General features: G+C 37.9%; 1 protein-coding gene across 1 annotated transcript in view; it reads left to right on the forward strand.

Moving 5' to 3' along the window:
• Positions 1 to 20,994, forward strand: part of LOC125245417 (scavenger receptor cysteine-rich type 1 protein M130-like) — a 49,698-nt gene that overhangs the window by 27,425 nt on the left and 1,279 nt on the right. Inside the window, exons 13-18 of the mRNA XM_048155991.1 lie at positions 12,180 to 12,482; positions 19,089 to 19,160; positions 19,342 to 19,656; positions 19,765 to 19,962; positions 20,061 to 20,153; positions 20,777 to 20,836. Coding sequence (XP_048011948.1) covers positions 12,180 to 12,482; positions 19,089 to 19,160; positions 19,342 to 19,656; positions 19,765 to 19,962; positions 20,061 to 20,153; positions 20,777 to 20,836 — 1,041 coding nt within the window. The remainder of the gene's footprint in view (positions 1 to 12,179; positions 12,483 to 19,088; positions 19,161 to 19,341; positions 19,657 to 19,764; positions 19,963 to 20,060; positions 20,154 to 20,776; positions 20,837 to 20,994) is intronic.

A 20,994-nucleotide genomic window follows, 5' to 3' on the forward strand; every position in this document is an offset into this window, starting at 1 on the left:
GCAGGTCTGTCACAAACTGCTCAAAAGGCTCACGGTCTCCCTGCATTTTTTCATGGAATTTATAACGTGCAAATATCACATTCGCTTTGGGTTCAACGTATGCTGTGAAGCGGTCATAGTATGACTTCAAAACTTTTGCTTCGTCTGCAGACAGTGACCATGTATTAAAAATATCACGGCCCTTCTCTCCGACCCACAGGAGAAGATAACTACATTTCTCATCCTCACCCTTTTTCTTCAGGGGTCCGCTGAACATCAGCTCTGCGTGCTGCTGAAACTTGCGCCATGCTTCAGGCAGGTTAGTTGCGTCCCAGTTCATCGTGGGCATTGGAACTCCAGCGGTATCCATCTTTGTTCATATGATCCGTTCACTCTGACACCATGTTGTGTTTTTGTTATAATGATTAGTATTCAAAGAGACTCTGGGTGCACGCAAAACTAGTCTTATCATGAGGATTTATTAGCTCGACTCAGACTCGCAACATGAGTGTTAACTCTTCCGCAGCATAATACACACTGAACTTTTGAGCCAATCTGCATAAACTTTACTGGCAAGTGCTATAGCCAATAAGAACATAGGACACAATGTCTCTGACATGTGATTGGTTCTTAGCAGAATGTAAGAATACTACAGACGCCATGTCATCCAGACTAAAGAGGACAAGGACAACCCAAGTTGTTATCAGCGCTCAGTTCAGAATCCTGCATCTCTGATGGTATGGGGTTGCATGAGTGCGTGTGGTATGAGCAGCTTACACATCTGGAAAGGCACCATCAATGCTGAAAGGTATCTAAGTATAAGTTCTAGAACAACATATGCTCCCATCCAGACGTCATCTCTTTCAGGGAAGACCTTGCATTTTCCAACATGACAATGCCAGACCACATACTGCATCAATTACAACATCATGGCTGCGTAGAAGAAGGATCCGGGTACTGAAATGGCCAGCCTGCAGTCCAGATCTTTCACCCATAGAAAACATTTGGCGCATCATAAAGAGGAAGATGCGACAAAGAGGACCTAAGACAGTTGAGCAACTAGAAGCCTGTATTAGACAAAAATGGGACAACATTCCTATTCCTAAACTTGAGCAACTTGTCTCCTCAGTCCCCAGACGTTTGTAGACTGTTATAAAAAGAAGAGTGGATGCCACACAGTGGTAAACATGGCCTTGTCCCAACTTTTTTGAGATGTGTTGATGCCATGAAATTTAAAATCAACTTATTTTTCCCTTAAAATGATACATTTTCTCAGTTTAAACATTTGATATGTCATCTATGTTGTATTCTGAATAAAATATTGAAATTTGAAACTTCCACATCATTGCATTCTGTTTTTATTCACAATTTGTACAGTGTCCCAACTTTTTTTTGGAATGGGGTATGTATACATATATATGTATTGTGTGTATATATAATATAGCTCTCATCCAACCCCATTCATTTCAACCATTTGATGTTATATATATCCGCTCGTTTTTGCTGCCCTCTATTTTTAGAACAAGTGTTTTGCTGCCACCTTTTGGGCGAGTAACGCATTGCCACATTCAATGCACATAAACATAGCCCAAGGCTGCTAAGTTCTCTGTGTGTTATAGTGAAAACTTTATATTTACAACTGATTTGTGGGTTGTTTTAACAACAAACATTAAAATGTATCAAATTAAATAATAATAAAAACTCTGCTAAAATGGGTATCAGGGTTGCAAATTTGGCTTTAATTTGGGACAGTAAATTGTTTTGACATAATAACAATATTAAAATATTTAGTCCTGGAAATTTATATATATATATTTATATTCTTATATTTATAATATATTTATAAAATATATATTCAACATAAATATAATGATGTTTGAACTGAGCAGTTATCAGTGTCTGTATCAGCAGGTGTTTGGGTCTGATGCTGAATATAACATAAGGTGCTTCCTCTCTCTGAAATCTTCAAAGTCTCCCAAATGATGTGTGACTATTTTTGCCTCTAGTGTGTGTGTGTGTGTGTGTGTGTGTGTGTGTGTGTGTGTGTGTGCATCCTCAGTGAAGTGTCTCGATAGGGAGGAGGGGTTCTCTTCAGAGCTGACGTTCTTTTGATATATATGGTGAAAATCAGAAATACCTCCTCTGATTTGTCAGTGAAGTTGTTTGATGATTTCCTCTGTTGTGTCTAATAAGGTAATGATGAACCTGATTGGAAAGTTTTAGGGCTCTCCTCTTTAGGGGGCTGACAGTACCCATGTTCTTCAGTGTATTCGAGGGACAGAAAAGAATCTTGTGCCACGCTCTGAGCTGATGAAATGGTGTGCGTCAAGCAGAAGACGGCAATGAGGATTCTGATTTTTCTGATAAAACTCAACAACAGTAGGTTTATACTTTCAATTGAGGGAGAAATTATCTCAGTTCAAATAATTAGATACTGCAGCTGATTTTTTTTCCCTCTCTCTCACAGTCTTTCATTGTTCTGCACAAAAGGACAGTGTGAATGTGAGGTTGGTTGGTGGTCACAGTCGCTGTGCTGGTAGAGTGGAGGTTCTTCATAGAGGTCAGTGGGGAACAGTGTGTGATGATCTCTGGGATTTGGCTGATGCTGCAGTGGTGTGTAGAGAGCTGGACTGTGGAGAACCTGTAGATGCTCTGAGTAATGCTCATTTTGGATCAGGATCAGGACCAGTCTGGATGAGTTATGTCACATGTACTGGATTAGAATTTACACTGAAGAACTGTGGCTCAACAGGATGGGGTAAAAGCAATTGTGATCATACTGAAGATGCTGGAGTCATCTGCTCAGGTAAACTGCTCCATTCTGAACCATATTATTACATCACTAAAAATAGTCTGCTTTTCACCAACTGCATAAAATGTAAAATATTTTAATTTTATATGCAGCATTCTAAAGTTTGGGGTCAGTAAAATTGTTTTTAGAAGAAGTTTTTAAAAGAAGTTGCTTATGCCCATCAAGTTGCTTATGTCCACTATTATTACAGTTTAAAATAATTGTTTTCTATTTTAATATATTTTAAAATGTATTTTTTTCCTGTGATGCAAAGCTCAATTTTTAGCAGTCATTACCCCAGTCTTCAGTGTCACATGATCAACAGTTGAAAATGGTTGTGTTGCTTAATGAATTGTGTGTGTGTGTGTGTGTGTGTTTGAAGGATACTTTTGATAGTTAAAAGCATGCATTTGAAACAAATATATATATATATATATATATATATATATATATATATATATATATAATGTGTGTATATATATATAATGTTTGTATATATAATATGTATATGTATATACTTTCAGAAGTCAGGCTGGTTGGAGGTTCTCGCTGCTCTGGGAGGTTAGAGATACTTCATAATCAGACGTGGGTTTCAGTGTGTGCTGCTGCCTTTGACCAGCAGGATGCAGAGGTTGTGTGTAGAGAGCTGGACTGTGGGGCTCCTGTACAGGTGCTGGGAGAAGATGCCTTTGGCAAAGGAGACGCTCAGATGTGGACACATGATTCAGTGCAGAGGAAATGAGTCTCAGATTCACCTCTGTCCAACATCACCATCACACCAAAACAACTGTTCTCATGTTGGACTGGTGTGTGCTGGTTAGAGTGGATTTCTTTTACTTTTATAAAATCTAATGTCAAATCTTCTGACTCTCTGTATGAAATATTTTCTCTCTCTCTTTGAGAGATTATTTTAAATCTCTTTTTCTGACTGTTCATTATTATCTGTCCTTCTTTTGACTTCTTTATCTAATATACAGTCAGTGTGAATGTGAGGTTGGTTGGTGGTCACATTCGCTGTGCTGGTACAGTGGAGGTTCTTCATAGAGGTCAGTGGGGAACAGTGTGTGGTGATGACTGGGATTTGGTTGAAGCAGCAGTGGTGTGTAGAGAGCTGGACTGTGGAGAACCTGTAGATGCTCTGGGTGATGCTCATTTTGGACCAGGATCAGGACCAATCTGGATGAGTTTTGCCACGTGTACTGGATCTGAATCTACACTGAAGAACTGTGGGTCATCAGGATGGGGTAAAAGCAATTGCGATCATACTGAAGATGCTGGAGTCATCTGCTCAGGTAAACGTCTCTGTACAGTACCTCACCTTAATATTACATTATACTAAAATTTTTTGTTTTTAATTCTGTTGTTGAGGAAACTACATCTTTTCCTTGTGGCCACAAGTTTATTGCGTAATGTGATCATGGCAAACAGGGATATTCACTCTTAGAAAAAAGGTTCAGTGGGTTTCTATTTAGAACCCTAGGGAGAGGAGATGCCGATGTCACATGCTTATTGGCACATCCGGTCTTCATTGGCATGTGCCAGTGAATGTCACAGTAGTGACTGACAGATGAACTGAGCAGCTATACTGATGTAATTGTGACACAAAATCCAAATAAATAGCTTATTTTAGTGATATATTAGTGATAAATGTATTGATAATTATCAGTACATATATAAATATCAATTAAATGTACACTGTAAAACAAAAAAAAGTTGCTGCCTTAAATTAAGTACAATGAACTAGCTGTTTAAGTCGTTTCAACTTAAAGGGTTAGTTCACCCAAAAATGATAATTCTGTCATTAATAACTTGCCCTCATGTCGTTCTATACCTGTAAGACCTTTGTTCATCTTCAGAACACAAATTAAGATATTTTTGATAAAATCCGATGGCTCAGTGAGTCCTGCATTGACAGCAAGTTCATTTATACTTTCAAACGCACAGAAAGGTACTAAATACATATTTAAAACAGTTCATGTGACTACAGTGGTTCAACTTTAATGTTATGAAGCGACAAGAACACTTTTTGTGCACCAAAAAAACAAAATAACGACTTTATTCAACAATATGTAGTGATGAGCGATTTCAAAACAATGCTTCATGAAGCTTAACAAATCTTATAGTTTCATATATATATATATATATATATATATATATATATATATATATATATATATATATATATATATATATATATAAAATATTCTTTTAACATATATTGATGAAATTATTCAAACCTCATTCAAATATAGTCTATACATAGCACAATACAATAATGTAGGGCTAATATATAGACCTAGTCTAATCATATCTTCTGCACTCTCTTTTGTGTCATTCTTAATAAAAAAAAAAGCTTCTGTGGTCAGGCAGGTTTGTTATATGCTGTAATAGTGGCCATGAGAAAAGGATGTCGTTCCTCCAACTTAGGATCTTGAGGCCATAACATACAGATATTGTTACCTCAACTAAATGATCTCATGGCATGACATATCCTGTTCCCATGAATCATAGCTGAAACATACTATTATATTACCACTAGTTAATGTCATGGCCGCTAAGTGTACCCATCATTACAGACAATCCTTCTAATCTATCAGCACAAATGTCACTAACAACGGAAAAAGGAGAAAATTGTATTTGTGTAAGAATCATTGAAAATAAAATATCCCTATATATTTTTTAAATATATTTTTTATATACATTTTTATTCATATGTCTATTTGTCAAAAAAGTTGAATAGTTTGCATCAATGAATATTGTCGAATAAATAAATGTTTAGCTACTTAAAGCTGCTGTAGGTAACTTTTGTAAAAAAATATTTTTTACATATTTGTTAAACCTGACATTATGTCCTGACAGTAGAATATGAGACAGATAATCTGTGAAAAAATCAAGCTCCTCTAGCTCCTCCCAGTGGTCCTATTGCCATTTGCAGAAATACACCGCTCCCGGTAAGAAACAACCAATCAGAGCCAGGAGGAGTGTCTTAGCAGTGTCAATCAATCAAGCTCGCGTGCGCGCTGATCACACCCCTCCCATGCACAGCGCCAGCGCATACAGGCTTCAAGATTACCGGTGTGCCGCAGCTTTGCTTATGGCGAAATAAAACGATGTTATATGCAAAGGATCACCCTGAAATCTATAAGAAACCATGCCATACATAATTTGTCAGTCCTGTTTTGAAATCATCTTAGTTGTGTAGTTCTTAAAAAATTAAACAAATCAAGCAGGGATAGCTCCAGCTCCCTCCACCTCGGAAAAGCCGCTCCGATATTTACCCTCGTTTTATTTCGGGCTCTATCTAATTCTTTCTTTTTGGCTTTTTTATCATCGTCATCTGTCTTTTTCCGTTTACCCGTCTTTATTTTATGAGCAGGTGCCACTCGAGGAATTGGCAGTTTGGATTGTTTTTCCGCCATAAGCAAAGCTGCGGCACACCGGTAATCTTGAAGCCTGTATGCGCTGGCGCTGTGCATGGGAGGGATGAGATCAGCGCGCACGCGAGCTTGATTGATTGACACTGCTAAGACACTCCTCCTGGCTCTGATTGGTTGTTTCTTACCGGGAGCGGTGTATTTCTGCAAATGGCAATAGGACCACTGGGAGGAGCCAGAGGAGCTTGATTTTTTCACAGATTATCTGTCTCATATTCTACTGTCAGGACATAATGTCAGGTTTAACAAATATGTAAAAAAAATTTTTTTACAAAAGTTACCTACAGCAGCTTTAATCTTACCATGCAATCTTCCACCATTAAAACCAAAGTGTTACATTGAATTCGTACTCGTACCAGATTTTCTTCTTGTTTACATGTGACGTAACCACACAAAGACTATAGCTTTAACATACTGTATATGCTTCTACATTTTTTATTTCCCAATCTGTTTTCAAATTCCTAAGATCCTAGTTGATTTAGGCTATATTAAAAATAAAATACAAATATGAAACTTGTTGCATTTGTCTTCCATATCTTAATCTATGAGTATAGAATCTATAAAATATTATTTTTTATATATCAAGTGTACTTTTTTTTTTTTTTTTTTTAAATGTGTTGTTCTTTCAGGAGTCAGGCTGGTTGGAGGTTCTCGCTGCTCTGGGAGGTTAGAGATACTTCATAATCAGACGTGGGTTTCAGTGTGTGCTGCATTTGACCAGCAGGATGCAGAGGTTGTGTGTAGAGAGCTGGACTGTGGGGCTCCTGTACAGGTGCTGGGAGAAGATGCTTTTGGAAAAGGAGACGCTCAGATGTGGACACAAGAGATTCAGTGCAGAGGGAATGAGTCTCAGATTCACCTCTGTCCAACATCAATTTCACATGGAAACAACTGTTCTCATGGAAACAATGTTGAATTTGTGTGTGCAGGTTGAAACTAATTTTCACTTCAGATTCAAATCACTAAATTGAAACTTGATGTGATATCAAAATGTTTTCCCTCTTCATTGTGTGATTTCTTTTAACTCACTCATTATTTCTCTCTGTTTCTCATTATCTCTTCATCTCTCATGCTTTCTCTTCAATATATAGATGGTGTGAATGTGAGACTGGTAAATGGTCACAGTCGCTGTGCTGGTAGAGTGGAGGTTCTTCATAGAGGTCAGTGGGGAACAGTGTGTGATGAGGACTGGGATATGGCTGATGCTGCAGTGGTGTGTAGAGAGCTGGACTGTGGAGAACCTGTAGATGCTCTGGCTGATGCTCAGTTTGGACCAGGATCAGGAACAATCTGGATGAGTAGTGTGTTATGTGCTGGATCAGAGTCTACACTGAAGAACTGTGGGTCATCAGGATGGGGTAAAAGCAACTGTGATCATACTGAAGATGCTGGAGTCATCTGCTCAGGTAGTGTAAACTGCTCCAAACCTCATTTTATTTTATAACTGATTATCTCCCTGCCTTAAAGCAACCTAAATAATATATTTTTTTTATTGTTTTATGCAACAATGGTAATATATCATTGTATACATACCTGTACACACAAGTATTCTTTTTAAATAAATTATTTGTAATTTATTATTATTATTATTATTATTATTATTATTATTATTTATGTTCTATTGTTTCTTCAGAAGTCAGGCTGGTTGGAGGTTCTCGCTGCTCTGGGAGGTTAGAGATACTTGATAATCAGACGTGGGTTTCAGTGTGTGCTGCTGCCTTTGACCAGCAGGATGCAGAGGTTGTGTGTAGAGAGCTGGACTGTGGGGCTCCTGTACAGGTGCTGGGAGAAGATGCTTTTGGAAAAGGAGACGCTCAGATGTGGACACAAGAGATTCAGTGCAGAGGAAATGAGTCTCAGATTCACCTCTGTCCAACATCACCATCACATAAAAACAACTGTTCACATGACAACAATGTAGAACTGGTGTGTGCTGGTAAGAGCTGAACTGAAAGAGAGAAAAGATATACTCTATATGAACCCATCACAAAACAACAAAATTGGTCTATTATATTAAATATGATAAATGATGTCCTCTCTCTCTTTCTATTGCCCTCTCTTAGATGTAATGAATGTGAGGCTGGTTGGTGGTAACAGTCCTTGTGCTGGTAGAGTGGAGGTTCTTCATAGAGGTCAGTGGGGAACAGTGTGTGGTGATTTCTGGGATTTGGCTGATGCTGCAGTGGTGTGTAGAGAGCTGGACTGTGGAGAACCTGTAGATGCTCTGGGTGATGCTCAGTTTGGACCAGGATCTGGAACAATTTGGATGAGTGTTTTATTTTGTTTTGGAATGGAGTCTACACTGAAGAACTGTGGGTCAGCAGGATGGGGTAAAAATACCTGTGATCATAATGGTGATGCTGGAGTCATCTGCTCAGGTGAATGACATTGTATACTTTTATATTGTGATAAATGTCATCAATTACACAAAACGCTCTTGCAAAACTGATGAGGAAAAAAGAAATCTGATGTGATGTTCATTTTGTAATTTTATACTCTTAAGCTTGCCAATAACTCTGAATAACTGTGTTTTCTTTGTTTTGTTCCATTTTGAATGTAATAAAAACAGATCATAAAAAATCCAGGCTTACCAATGGACCTCACTTGTGCGCTGGGAGGTTAGAGATACTTCAAATAAACACGTGGGGTTCAGTGTGTGCTGCTGCCTTTGACCAGCAGGATGCAGAGGTTGTGTGTAGAGAGCTGGACTGTGGGGCTCCTGTACAGGTGCTGGGAGAAGATGCTTTTGGAAAAGGAGACGCTCAGATGTGGACACAAGAGATTCAGTGCAGAGGAAATGAGTCTTATATATCTTTCTGTCCAACATCATTTTCTCTTAAACAAGACTGTACCCATGAGAATGACATTGGACTGTTATGTTCTGGTAATGGAGCAGTTGTTTTTAACTTATTGATATAATCATAAACAAATTTTTAAAAATACTTTTTTTTTTTTTTTTTTTCCCATACTGTTTTAGTAAAAACTCTGTACTTTGTCCAGGTTATACTGACCTCAGACTGGTCAATGGTCCTGACATCTGTTCTGGTCGAGTTGAGCGTCAGTACTTCAGTAAATGGGGCACAGTGTGTGATGCATGCTGGGATATGAAAGCTGCCAGTGTCCTCTGTAGACAGCTGAATTGTGGGATTGCTGTGTCTGTTGTGGGATCAGACTGGTTTGGAGAGGGAAGTGGAGAAATCTGGGCTGATGTGTTTGATTGTGACGGGAATGAAACAAAACTCTCAGAATGTTCCATCTCTTCATGGAGTCGAGCTGAATGTTCTCATAGACGAGATGTTGGAGTCATCTGCTCTGGTGAGGGGATTTTATTGAAAAAATATTAAATACATTAACTACCCTGCAATATCTTAATAAAAGTTCACATCTTTTACTCAGATTCCTCTCTGGCTGTTCATGACGGTCTGGTGCGGTTGTCTGGAGAGAGACAGTGTAAGGGGGAGGTAGAAGTTTCCATCCATCAGGTCTGGAGGAGAGTTCTGCTGGACTCCTGGAGTCTCACTGAATCCTCTGTGGTCTGCAGACAGCTGGGCTGTGGCTCTGTGCTGAACTTCTCCGGCTCCTCTTCATCCAGTCCTGAACACAGTCATGAGTGTGTGACGGGCTTCCAGTGCTCTGGGAGTGAAGCTCATCTGGGGAACTGCAGCTCTCCACAAACTCTCAACTGCAGCTCCACACAACAGCTGTCAATCACCTGCCTTGGTGAGAAGAGCAACATCGGGGCAGATTCTTCAGTTGTTAGTGATCACTAATGTGTTTGTCTTTCTCTGAATATCAGGTCGTGGGTCTGTCAGGCTGGTGGGTTCTGGGGGAGACTGTGCAGGGAGGCTGGAGGTTTTTCACAGCGGCTCATGGGGGACAGTGTGTGATGACTCCTGGGATATTAAAGATGCCCATGTGGTGTGCAGACAGCTGCAGTGTGGAGTGGCCCTCACTAACCAGCAGGTACCAGCCTGGTTTGGTCCTGGTTCTGGACCCATATGGCTGGATGAGGTGGAGTGTGAGGGGAATGAGACGTCCCTGTGGAGCTGCTCTTCTCCAGGCTGGGGAAAACAGGACTGTCAACACAAGGAGGATGTAGGAGTCGTGTGCTCAGGTAAATACTCAGTTGTGAAAATTGTTATTCGATAACTTTTAAAATCTAAATTTTATCTTTTTAAAATATTTTTAACTCAATCTTTTTTGGTTATTTCGGTCATTTGTGTGTATATATATATATGTAGTTGGGACACTGTACAAATTGTGAATAAAAAAGGAATGCAATAATTTACAAATCTCATAAACTTATATTTTATTCACAATAGAATATAGATAACATATCAAATGTTGAAAGTGAGACATTTTGAAATTCCAAAAAAGCTGGGACAGGTAGCAATAAGAGGCCGGAAAAGTTAAATGTACATATAAGGAACAGCTGGAGGACCAATTTGCAACTTATTAGGTCAATTGGCAACATGATTGGGTATAAAAAGAGCCTCTCAGAGTGGCAGTGTCTCTCAGAAGTCAAGATGGGCAGAGGATCGCCAATTTCCCCAATGCTGCGGCGAAAAATAGTGGAGCAATATCAGAAAGGAGTTTCTCAGAAAAAAATTGCAAAGAATTTGAAGCTTTCATCATCTACAGTGCATAATATCATCCAAAGATTCAGAGAATCTGGAACAATCTCTGTGCATAATGGTCAGAGCCGGAAAACCATACTGGATGCCCGTGATCTTTGGGCCCTTAGACGGCACTGCATCACATACAGGAATGCTACTGTAATGGAAATCACAACATGGGCTCAGGAATACTTCCAGAAAACATTGTCGGTGAACACAATCCACCGTGCCATTCGCCGTTACCGGCTAAAACTCTATAGGTCAAAAAAGAAGCCATATCTAAACATGATCCAGAAGCGCAGGCATTTTCTCTGGGCCAAGGCTCATTTAAAATGGACTGTGGCAAAGTGGAAAACTGTTCTGTGGTCAGACGAATCAAAATTTGAAGTTCTTTTTGGAAAACTGGGACGCCATGTCATCCAGACTAAAGAGGACAAGGACAACCCAAGTTGTTATCAGCACTCAGTTCAGAAGCCTGCATCTCTGATGGTATGGGGTTACATGAGTGTGTGTGGCATGGGCAGTTTACACATCTGGAAAGGCACCATCAATGCTGAAAGGTATATCCAAGTTCTAGAATAACATATGCTCCCATCCAGACGTCGTCTCTTTCAGGGAAAACCTTGCATTTTCCAACATGACAATGCCAGACCACATACTGCATCAATTACAGCATCATGGCTGTGTAGAAGAAGGATCCGGGTACTGAAATGGCCAGCCTGCAGTCCAGATCTTTCACCCATAGAAAACATTTGGCACATCATAAAGAGGAAGATGCGACAAAGAGGACCCAAGACAGTTGAGCAACTAGAAGCCTGTATTAGACAAGAATGGGACAACATTCCTATTCCTAAACTTGAGCAACTTGTCTCCTCAGTCCCCAGACGTTTGTAGACTGTTATAAAAAGAAGAGGGGATGCCACACAGTGGTAAACATGGCCTTGTCCCAACTTTTTTGAGATGTGTTGATACCATGAAATTTAAAATCAACTTATTTTTCCCTTAAAATGATACATTTTCTGAGTTTAAACATTTGATATGTCATCTATGTTGTATTCTGAATAAAATATTGAAATTTGAAACTTCCACATCATTGCATTCTGTTTTTATTCACAATTTCTACAGTGTCCCAACTTTTTTGGAATCGGGTTTGTATACATATATATGTATTGTGTATAGCTCTCATCCAACCCCATTAATTTCAACCACTCGATGTTATATATATGTTATATGTGTGTACAGTATATATATATATATATATATATATATATATATATATATATATATATATATAACATCGAGTGGTTGAAATTAATGGGGTTGGATGAGAGCTGATATAGTGTTCATGTTTCCATCTAGAGTTTAAAGAGATCAGGTTAACTGAGGGCTGCGAAGGGAATGTGGAGGTTTTCTACAATGGATCCTGGGGTAATGTGTGCTGGAACCAGATGGACAGAGACACAGTGAGTCTGATCTGTCAAGAGCTGAACTGTGGAAGATCTGGTATTTTGTCTGATTCTACACCAAGACTGGAATCAGCTCGTAACTGGCTGGATGAAGTGAAATGTCGACCACATGATTCAAATCTGTGGCAGTGTCCATCTTCACCCTGGGGACAGAATAACTGTGGTGAAGATGAAGTGGCCAAGATCACCTGTTTGGGTAAGACTTAGGCACGTCAGTATTTTCAGCCCCCAAAAAAGGTTTTAAGCCAGTTATTTATATCTTTTGCTGTAGTGTGTCAATAGGAAATGTCCGTTCTCATTTCCAAACATTTATTTTGCGATTAATTGTAATAATCCAGTGAGATTTTTGAATACACAATAAGACTGATAACAGCCGGTGCTCCACATGGAGATCAGAGCTCACCATCATCAAATCCGTCTGCGATAACATGAAGAAACAGGTGAAACTGAGAAAAAAACTAAATCCAGAAGAACTGTGGCCGTGTCTTCAAGAGATTTTAAGAAACCATTTAAGTCTTGCTGATTTAAACCTTCAAGAACAAGATGGGAAAGAGAACTCACGCACGCTGCGAGAAGATTTGTGTGCGCTCACACGCTTAGTCAGCGCGCAAATACTGAGTTCTCTTTCAAGTCTTGCGCTTCAGCGGACAAATTCATACAAAAATTATGTCAGCATGCCCGTCTTGGCGAGTATCCTAGCAAACATAGTCGGTTATGTCTTAACTAAGTGAACCTATATTAGTCGAGAAGGACAGCGCATGTGTAACAATATGTACTGGATCGTGCATGTCTTATAGGGGAAAAAAAAAAACTATTCCTGCTGCCTGTATTTTTAATGTTAATCAAACAACAAATAACAAAGCAATCACTCACTGCTCTTGACTGAATAGTTTTTGTAACTTCAATAATGATTAACCTTTATTTAATTTAATATACAGTGATATTTTATATTTGATTATGTAACCCAGTCTCTGTGATTGCGCTGGTTGGTTATTTTCACAGCTAGAATATGACGGCTGCGCAAATAGATTTTTAAATGCTCCTAGTTTTTATTATATTTCTTACTGTGGTATTGTAATTTCAGGGATGAAAAAAAATTACAGAGATAAATGAAATGCGGGACACTATTTAAGTCTTGCGGGAAGCGGGACAAAGCTCCCAATTTCGGGACTGTCCCGCAAAATGCGAGACGGGTGGTCACCCTATCTTGACTGGATTTCCACACCCTTCTCACTCACGAGGGGTCCGATCAGTGCCGCGTTAAGCCTTCGCGGGGCCCTGGGCTAACGATCGCAAAGGCCCCCCTCCCCCTCGACATCCATAATCGCGCGTCTTTTGCGAATGAGTCCGAAGATTTTAATATGAATAAGATATTATCAATTTAAAACATGCAGACAAAAATGGTAAAAACTTTTCTATGATTGACAGCAACTGTAGTCTACTACAGTAGGCTCATGTGCGCTCCTCCATCATTATGACTTTGCACTGCTGATCTAAAAATGTAAAAAATAAAATTAAAATTAAAAAAGGCTTTTTAACAAGTCCAAGTTTAAATTCGACCGATTCGACTCTGGCTTTGGAATTTCAGAATGGTCATATCATCATTTCAGATGCGATGTGTCTGAAGATTATTCTAGTTGATTAATTATTGTCACAGACTTTTTTTAATGCACGTTTTATACCTAATAAATGTACTGTTAGTTTCTTCTCTAAATATGTTTCCATCACATGTTATGTGCATTTTATTTCGTTGAATAAAACGTATCCACCCCAACGAGTGTACAAGTTACATTTATTCACATCTTGTGCAGTATCTTAAAATGTGCAGATGTAGCGGTTTTTTTATTTTATTTTTTATTTCTGAAAACCAATATGACTCATTTAAAATTCTGTACTACTTACATTACTGCATGCATAAGTTTCAGAAACCCACTTTAAAAATGACGGTCATGCAATAGATCATCGTTAAGACATTGTATGGACCCTTTCTTTGTCAATTTATTCAGCTTCTTAATGATTTTAGTAGTAACATTTAACATAGATAGGCTTTAGCAAGTTATTGACAACATTATTTCTATTATGCTTCATTTTTATGAACATGCACACGGCTTCTGTGTCGCGCACAGACGCGCGTGCGAGCCTTTAAAAGTATGTGGCTGCGGAAAGATGCGTTCGGCGTGTACACTGCGCACTATCTAGTGGACTTTTGTTTTCAATCACTCAATTCACTTTCGCGTGGGCTGTTGTAGAGTACACACACGGTCCGTGCCATCACGAAAATTGGGCTGCACGCGGACGGGTGCGAACAAAAGACATATAAGGAATAAAAGACATGATATTAATATCATTAATAATTATAATCAGGGTTCGAAATGAGGGGGGTCTGGGGGGGGGGGGGGGGTCCCGGACCCTCCATAAGTCATTAGGGACCCCCCATAAGAATTCATTTTTGGATTTTGGGGGGTCCCTGACAAATATATTTTAACATTAAAAATGATTCTGAAAATTATAGGTTTTAGTGACGTTTTGTATTTATAACAGTAATTAATTTATTTCCTAGCGCGAGGCAGCAATCAGGGCAGCTATTAGCCGAGTGAGTTCCTATACAGCGTCACAGATGTTGTTGTGGTGCTCCCGCAGACACGTACTAGATAAACGCGGCAAAACGAGACATGAAATCCTGAATGAAAATCCTGTAAGGGCTTTGATTGTGTTTATATCTCCATAATTGCTTATAGTAAAATATTAGGAGTTCGAGTTCCTATATCAAAAGTTGCATTAACTAGATACCCAGTGTAATGATTAGAAGAGTACGTTTGTCAACGTTTCTTGCTAGCTGTAACTTATGTGTATGAAGCCAAATTATCTGCCAGCTAACAGCAGACCTAGCAGCTAGACTAGTTATTCAAAGCTAGCTTAACAACCTACTTGTCCAGTCAGTGATTACGAAAGATAAATCAAGACTTAATTCAAGTCTGTGAGTTGATTAAAGTGAATGTGATTTGAGCATGAATGTACAGTAGGCTACATGAGAGCTTGGTAAGCTATCTAGGAAGCTAATATTATTTTTCTTAATTTAGAATCCTGCACATGGAGAGAAAAAGAGGAAAAAGAAAGATCACCGACTTTTTTCAAGGGTAAATTGTGCTTATGTGATAACATGGCTGTTGTTGGGGGAAATTGTAGATATCAGGGATGCAAAAACAGCGCGCTTTTCGGCGCCTCCCGCCTAGTGTTTCTTTTACTCTCTATGGTATCTGCAACTGCATCAAATTCTCATCAAATTCTGCTTAAAAAACTCCCTGTCAATACAGAACGAAATATGCTGTACAGCTGTAGCCTATTTTGCCGTCAATACTGCCGACGTTGTCTTTGCTGTATCAGTAGGCTATATTTATGTTAAACATCCAAATGTAGACTGGTCTGTCTGTCGGCGCACAGAGCCACGCAGTCGCAGACAGCACGTGAAGTTCGTGAACGCCGAATTCCCTTGTCTTTCTTATCTATTTGTGTTTGAACGAAAAAAAATTAACGATGTTCTCGAAAAAATAAGTCAAAGTGCCCGTCTCAACGAGTTTCCCCGTAAACGCAGTCAGAGAAAGAAAACGGATGCGTGTCATTCCCGGTATTATGCTGCGTTCCAGGTTTCCTGGATTAGCTAGATTTTTTAATTTTATTGCAACGTTATATTGTCCTAAAATCAATTTTTCAACGTGTACCACTTGCATAAACACTGCACGTGCCCCCTCAGATTTCTGAGCCAAGTGGATTTTGAATGCAGCTTCCAAAAGACAACAAAAATTGCCGATTAATATTTTCTGTATTAAATACAATTTGAATACAATCACACCAGTGTGATTAGATCGTTCAGTGAGTCATATCATCAGCTGCTAAATTCAGATCTGCGTTCGCTGGCTGGTGCTGCCAGAGACAGACGCGTTTGTAAAGCTCTGCATTAAAACCATAGACTGTATAACCAATCACACACGATGCTGTTGAGCTTATGAATGCAATGACCAATCAGAGGTGTTCATCGCTAAAATGCCGGTGTTTTCTTCACTCGCTCGCTGACTGAACAAAGTGCAAATATGTGTACGAATCGGTAAGTTATTAATTTCACAGTATAAACAGCTTCAGTGATTTTTTTTTGATCAACTTTTAATTATTTTTAACACATAACAAATAACATAATATATCCATTCAGAATAAAACGCAATAACAACAACAGACATATAATCAATTTACATATTCCAATGAGAAAAAAATGCTTTCAGTGATTTTAATGGGAGTTTTTGAGAGTGCTAGAACTAGACTGTCAGTGAAAATGTTCTTTGATGATGTAACTTGCAATGCTTTTATTTACATTAACTTGCAATATTAAATATATATATATATATATATATATATATATATATATATATATATATATATATATATATATAAACTCAGTCGTATTAAAAATATGTTATGGCATGACATCCATATCTGTTAATTAAGTAAACAGACAGGTTTTTTATGCATATTACATTATTAGGTTAATTTGACCATCGCCCACTATAGATCATAATCTATAAAGGTGAGAATTAAGATATTTCATGATAATTCAGTTTGAAAAAATAAATAAATAAATAAATAACTCGTGCCCCCTCAAAAATAATGAGTGCATGATGCCCCTGAAAGAGACAATCTGTTTATTAATTATATCTAATATACAAATATAACTAAATATATCTATTTACTATTAATCTATATTTTTTTTAACAAAGAGGTGGTGGTGGGGTGGGGGGGGGGGGGGGGGGGATGGGGCTTCAGAACCTTTAATAATTAAATTTTAGGGGACCCCCCAAGAGTCGTAAGTCATTTCGAACCCTGATTATAATAATAATAACAATAATGAGAAGAAGAAAAACAATGACACTGTGTTAAAAATAAATAGTTGCAACCATAAAGGATTTGAAAAAGTTTATTTTGAAGTCCTAATACGATCTCTCTCATTTTAATAAAAATCAATAATATGGTTGATGGTTAATTTGTAGGCTACGTCACATTGCTTTACAGAGAATGATCATTTTCTATAAATTTGTTCACTAAATTATGTGCTCTCGAGAGTTTTCAGCGCTCTCTCCACTGCCATCACAATAGGAATAGGCATACACCAAAATGAAAAAAATAAAAAAAATAAAAACATTTAGGCCTAACGAGTTCTGTTTTATTTATTTAGCTATAACACGAGCCTATGATATGCGAGTTATCGCACCAGCAAGAGTGCTGTTTTTAGGAACATCTGCACAATCGCAAATGTGACATTTATACAACAGTTCAATAAAGTTATACTCAGTAACTTTTATAGATTCAAGTAGGCTACCCAGAGTCGTTTGCTAGGTTAAATTAGTTAGGATTTTTGAACGACTAGTTTGAATAAAGGAACTCTCTCATTAAGTTAGAGGCTTACCGCCACCTATTTTAGTTCCATAGTTAAAAAAGTAGACGTTTCATTTTTTTTTCAATTATTTCATATTTCTACATTAAATTTTAAACATTAAAACATTAATCTTTTAACATAATTTATGCAATTATAATTTGCTGTGTAAATCCACATGCCATGTCTAAACAGCCTGTGTCAATCCAAAAATTGATTTTATTGATACCGACTTCCTTTTATTTGGTCATAATAGCCATACACCGTGTCTTTGCATTCTGATTGAATTTGTTGACTAAATTTAAGAATCTGACATAAGAGGATAGATAGCTATAACAATGAATTTAAAAATACAGTTTTCTTTTTCTCTTGGTTTTGATCTTCTCTCAACCGAGTGAGCACATCCTGCATTATATTGTATTATAATGACGATGTAATAGGCCTATTAGCCTACCGCTATACTTTGACTAAAGGCATGTTGCATATTACTTGTTCTAGGAACCTCAAAGCATATTTAAATTTTTGTGTAATTTGTGCTACTCCATACATCATACATCTATGATGTTTGTAGCGTAAGTATGGCCCAAGGGCCTTAAATAACAAATAGACATTATAAAAATATATTATTCATAATAATTTAATTTTATAAAAACATCTAAAACTTTAAAAATTAATCTAAAATTAATTTTACAAGCTAAAAAATTCAGTGTTGGGAAAACTCTTATTTTGAAAAACAATGACCAATCAGATTTAACACCACTCACAGGACCCAATCGGAATATCAATATCAATATCAAGCAGCATCCATTTTTTATATATTAATGCAGATTCCTTTAAACCATTAAAGTGCAACGACAGAGAACTCAGTGTCTATGAATCTCCTGTCTGTGTCAACACACACAACTCAAGCACAGAAAGCCGCTTTAGACAGTGTGCAGGCCTCATTGAGTTCTTTTTCATACTTGAATGGACAAAAACACACAAAATGATGCCTAATAAACCTGCTGGTGTCTGTCATTAATGTTAATCAAAGAACAAGAAAGAAAATTACTCACTGCTCTTGACTGAATAACTTTTATAGCTTTAATAAGGATTAATTTATATTTGATTTATAATTTATGCAGTGAAGAATGTGAAGTGTAGATCAAATGTCTAAAATGTATACTGTCTTTATGTTGTTTCTACATTAATTTGTATATGAAATGTGAAATTATTACAATATAAAACTGTATATTAAAAACTGTAATGTTGGGTGCGATTAATCACAACTAATTACAAATATATATATATATATATATATATATATATATATATATAATTTTTTTTTTTATTATTATTGATTTACACCACTAAATATAATATTGAATGAACTTGTAATTACAGAACAGGAGAGTCATGAGTTCCCTAGAAGCTCTTTGTCATGCTCCACATCTCCACATCAGAGACAGTGTTCAGGTAAGTTCATTTGATGTAGAAGAACATAAAAATCATAACAGCCATTTGTGATGAATGCATGTAATTTTGTTTGGGGGGAACCAAGAGGACTTCATCTCACACCACACACACACTGTAGGTGTCGCTGTTCTGACTGAACTCTGTTGGCCAATAATAATGTCTACTTGTCTGTGGATTTTAGATCATGTTCCTCTCAGACTGAGTGGAGGGGAGGGCCGGTGCTCTGGGAGGCTGGAGGTGTATCATAACGCTGTGTGGGGCTCAGTCTGTGATGATCTGTGGGACATCAGCGATGCTCAGGTGGTCTGCAGACAGCTGGGTTGTGGAGCAGCACTGAGGGCTGATGGGAATTCAGTCTTTGGTGCTGGTGAAGGTGTTGTGTGGCTGAACGGAGTCGAGTGCAGAGGGAATGAGATTCACCTGTGGGACTGTCCTCTCTCCCTGAAGAACCACACTGACTGCTCCAACAAAGATCACGCTGGACTCACCTGTGCAGGTCACAGCAAACACTGAGCAATTTTATTCATTTTCACATAATTTTAGTGATAATAATATTTGTGTATTTATATCAATAATATGAATGTGTTTGTGTCTGTTTTTCCAGATTTGTTAGTATCCACTACTCCTGCCACAACAACATCATCTTCTCCTCCAGTTTCTCAGACAGTGAGCTCAACATCAGTCACTCGTTCAGAAACTCCTCCGTCTCTCTCTGTGCTTGTGATTGTACTGGGAGTTGTGCTCTTACTGCTCTTAGTGCCACTGCTTATACTGATTCAGCAGAACAGAGTGATGAGGAGAGGTAGGAGCGATCCAGAGACTGTCATATTGTGTCTTATTCAGTGTGTGATCAGTCATGTGTTGTGAACTGACAGCAGGTTTGTCTCTCTACACTCACAGCTCTCTCTGACTGGTACACAGGACTACACAGGGCTCCAAGTGAGGTAGTTTATGAGGAAATTTATCACAGACACAATCACTTAACCCATACAGGTGAGGCATCATGGGAGACTTTTAAAAACTTGTTGTGCACATTGTAACTATTAACAGTCATGTAAAACCACACGTGGGACTAATTAAATTAATTTAAAAGCATCACGTCCATTCCTTGGTGTTTATTTCATTCAAACTTCTTTAAGTATTGGAGTGATGCACAATGACAGCTGGGTAAATTTCCCTCTCCACTTCCTGTGAAGTGATGTATCGATGAACCCTTATTCCCAATTTTATTTTCATTGCCATTCAAACCGAACATATACACTCCATTTGGAATGGAATCTCACTTAAGTTAGTAGAATATCCTGTGAAATCCACTTCACATTTGATTGATTGAAATGCAACTTATTCAAGCGTTTAGATAATTCTGAAATCTTCTCTGAGAAAAGAAATACTATCAAGCAAAAACCTCAGTCATCTGTGTTAGTTTTGTTATGAAGTGAGCTGTTTCATCCTTCAGTCTTAATTATGTATCTCTATCACTTCATTAATTAACGGCGACATCAGCAACATCTGCATAATCAATTATAATCACTTACTCTATCAATCCACAGAGCTGTATGACCCAAAGTATATGAGAATTCAGTCTGTTTTTGTTCTGTTCCTCTCTCCTTTAACAGGGAGTCTCATCTCTGAAGAATTGCGTCCTGGGCGTGGAGATGTGGATTCGCTTCTCTTAGGTTAGAGAGGTGATTTACAAATTATCAAAAAACAAAACAAAACAAAACAAAAACACAATATACAATGCTAAAATAATAGAGTCTGGTGTTTTGAATAACAATGGCATAATATGACATTGGTCTTGTAAACTGGTCAAGTGATTTCATTACTAGATGTT

Source organism: Megalobrama amblycephala, linkage group LG14 (genome assembly GCF_018812025.1).
Source record: "Megalobrama amblycephala isolate DHTTF-2021 linkage group LG14, ASM1881202v1, whole genome shotgun sequence".
Classification (NCBI taxonomy): Eukaryota; Metazoa; Chordata; class Actinopteri; order Cypriniformes; family Xenocyprididae; genus Megalobrama; species Megalobrama amblycephala.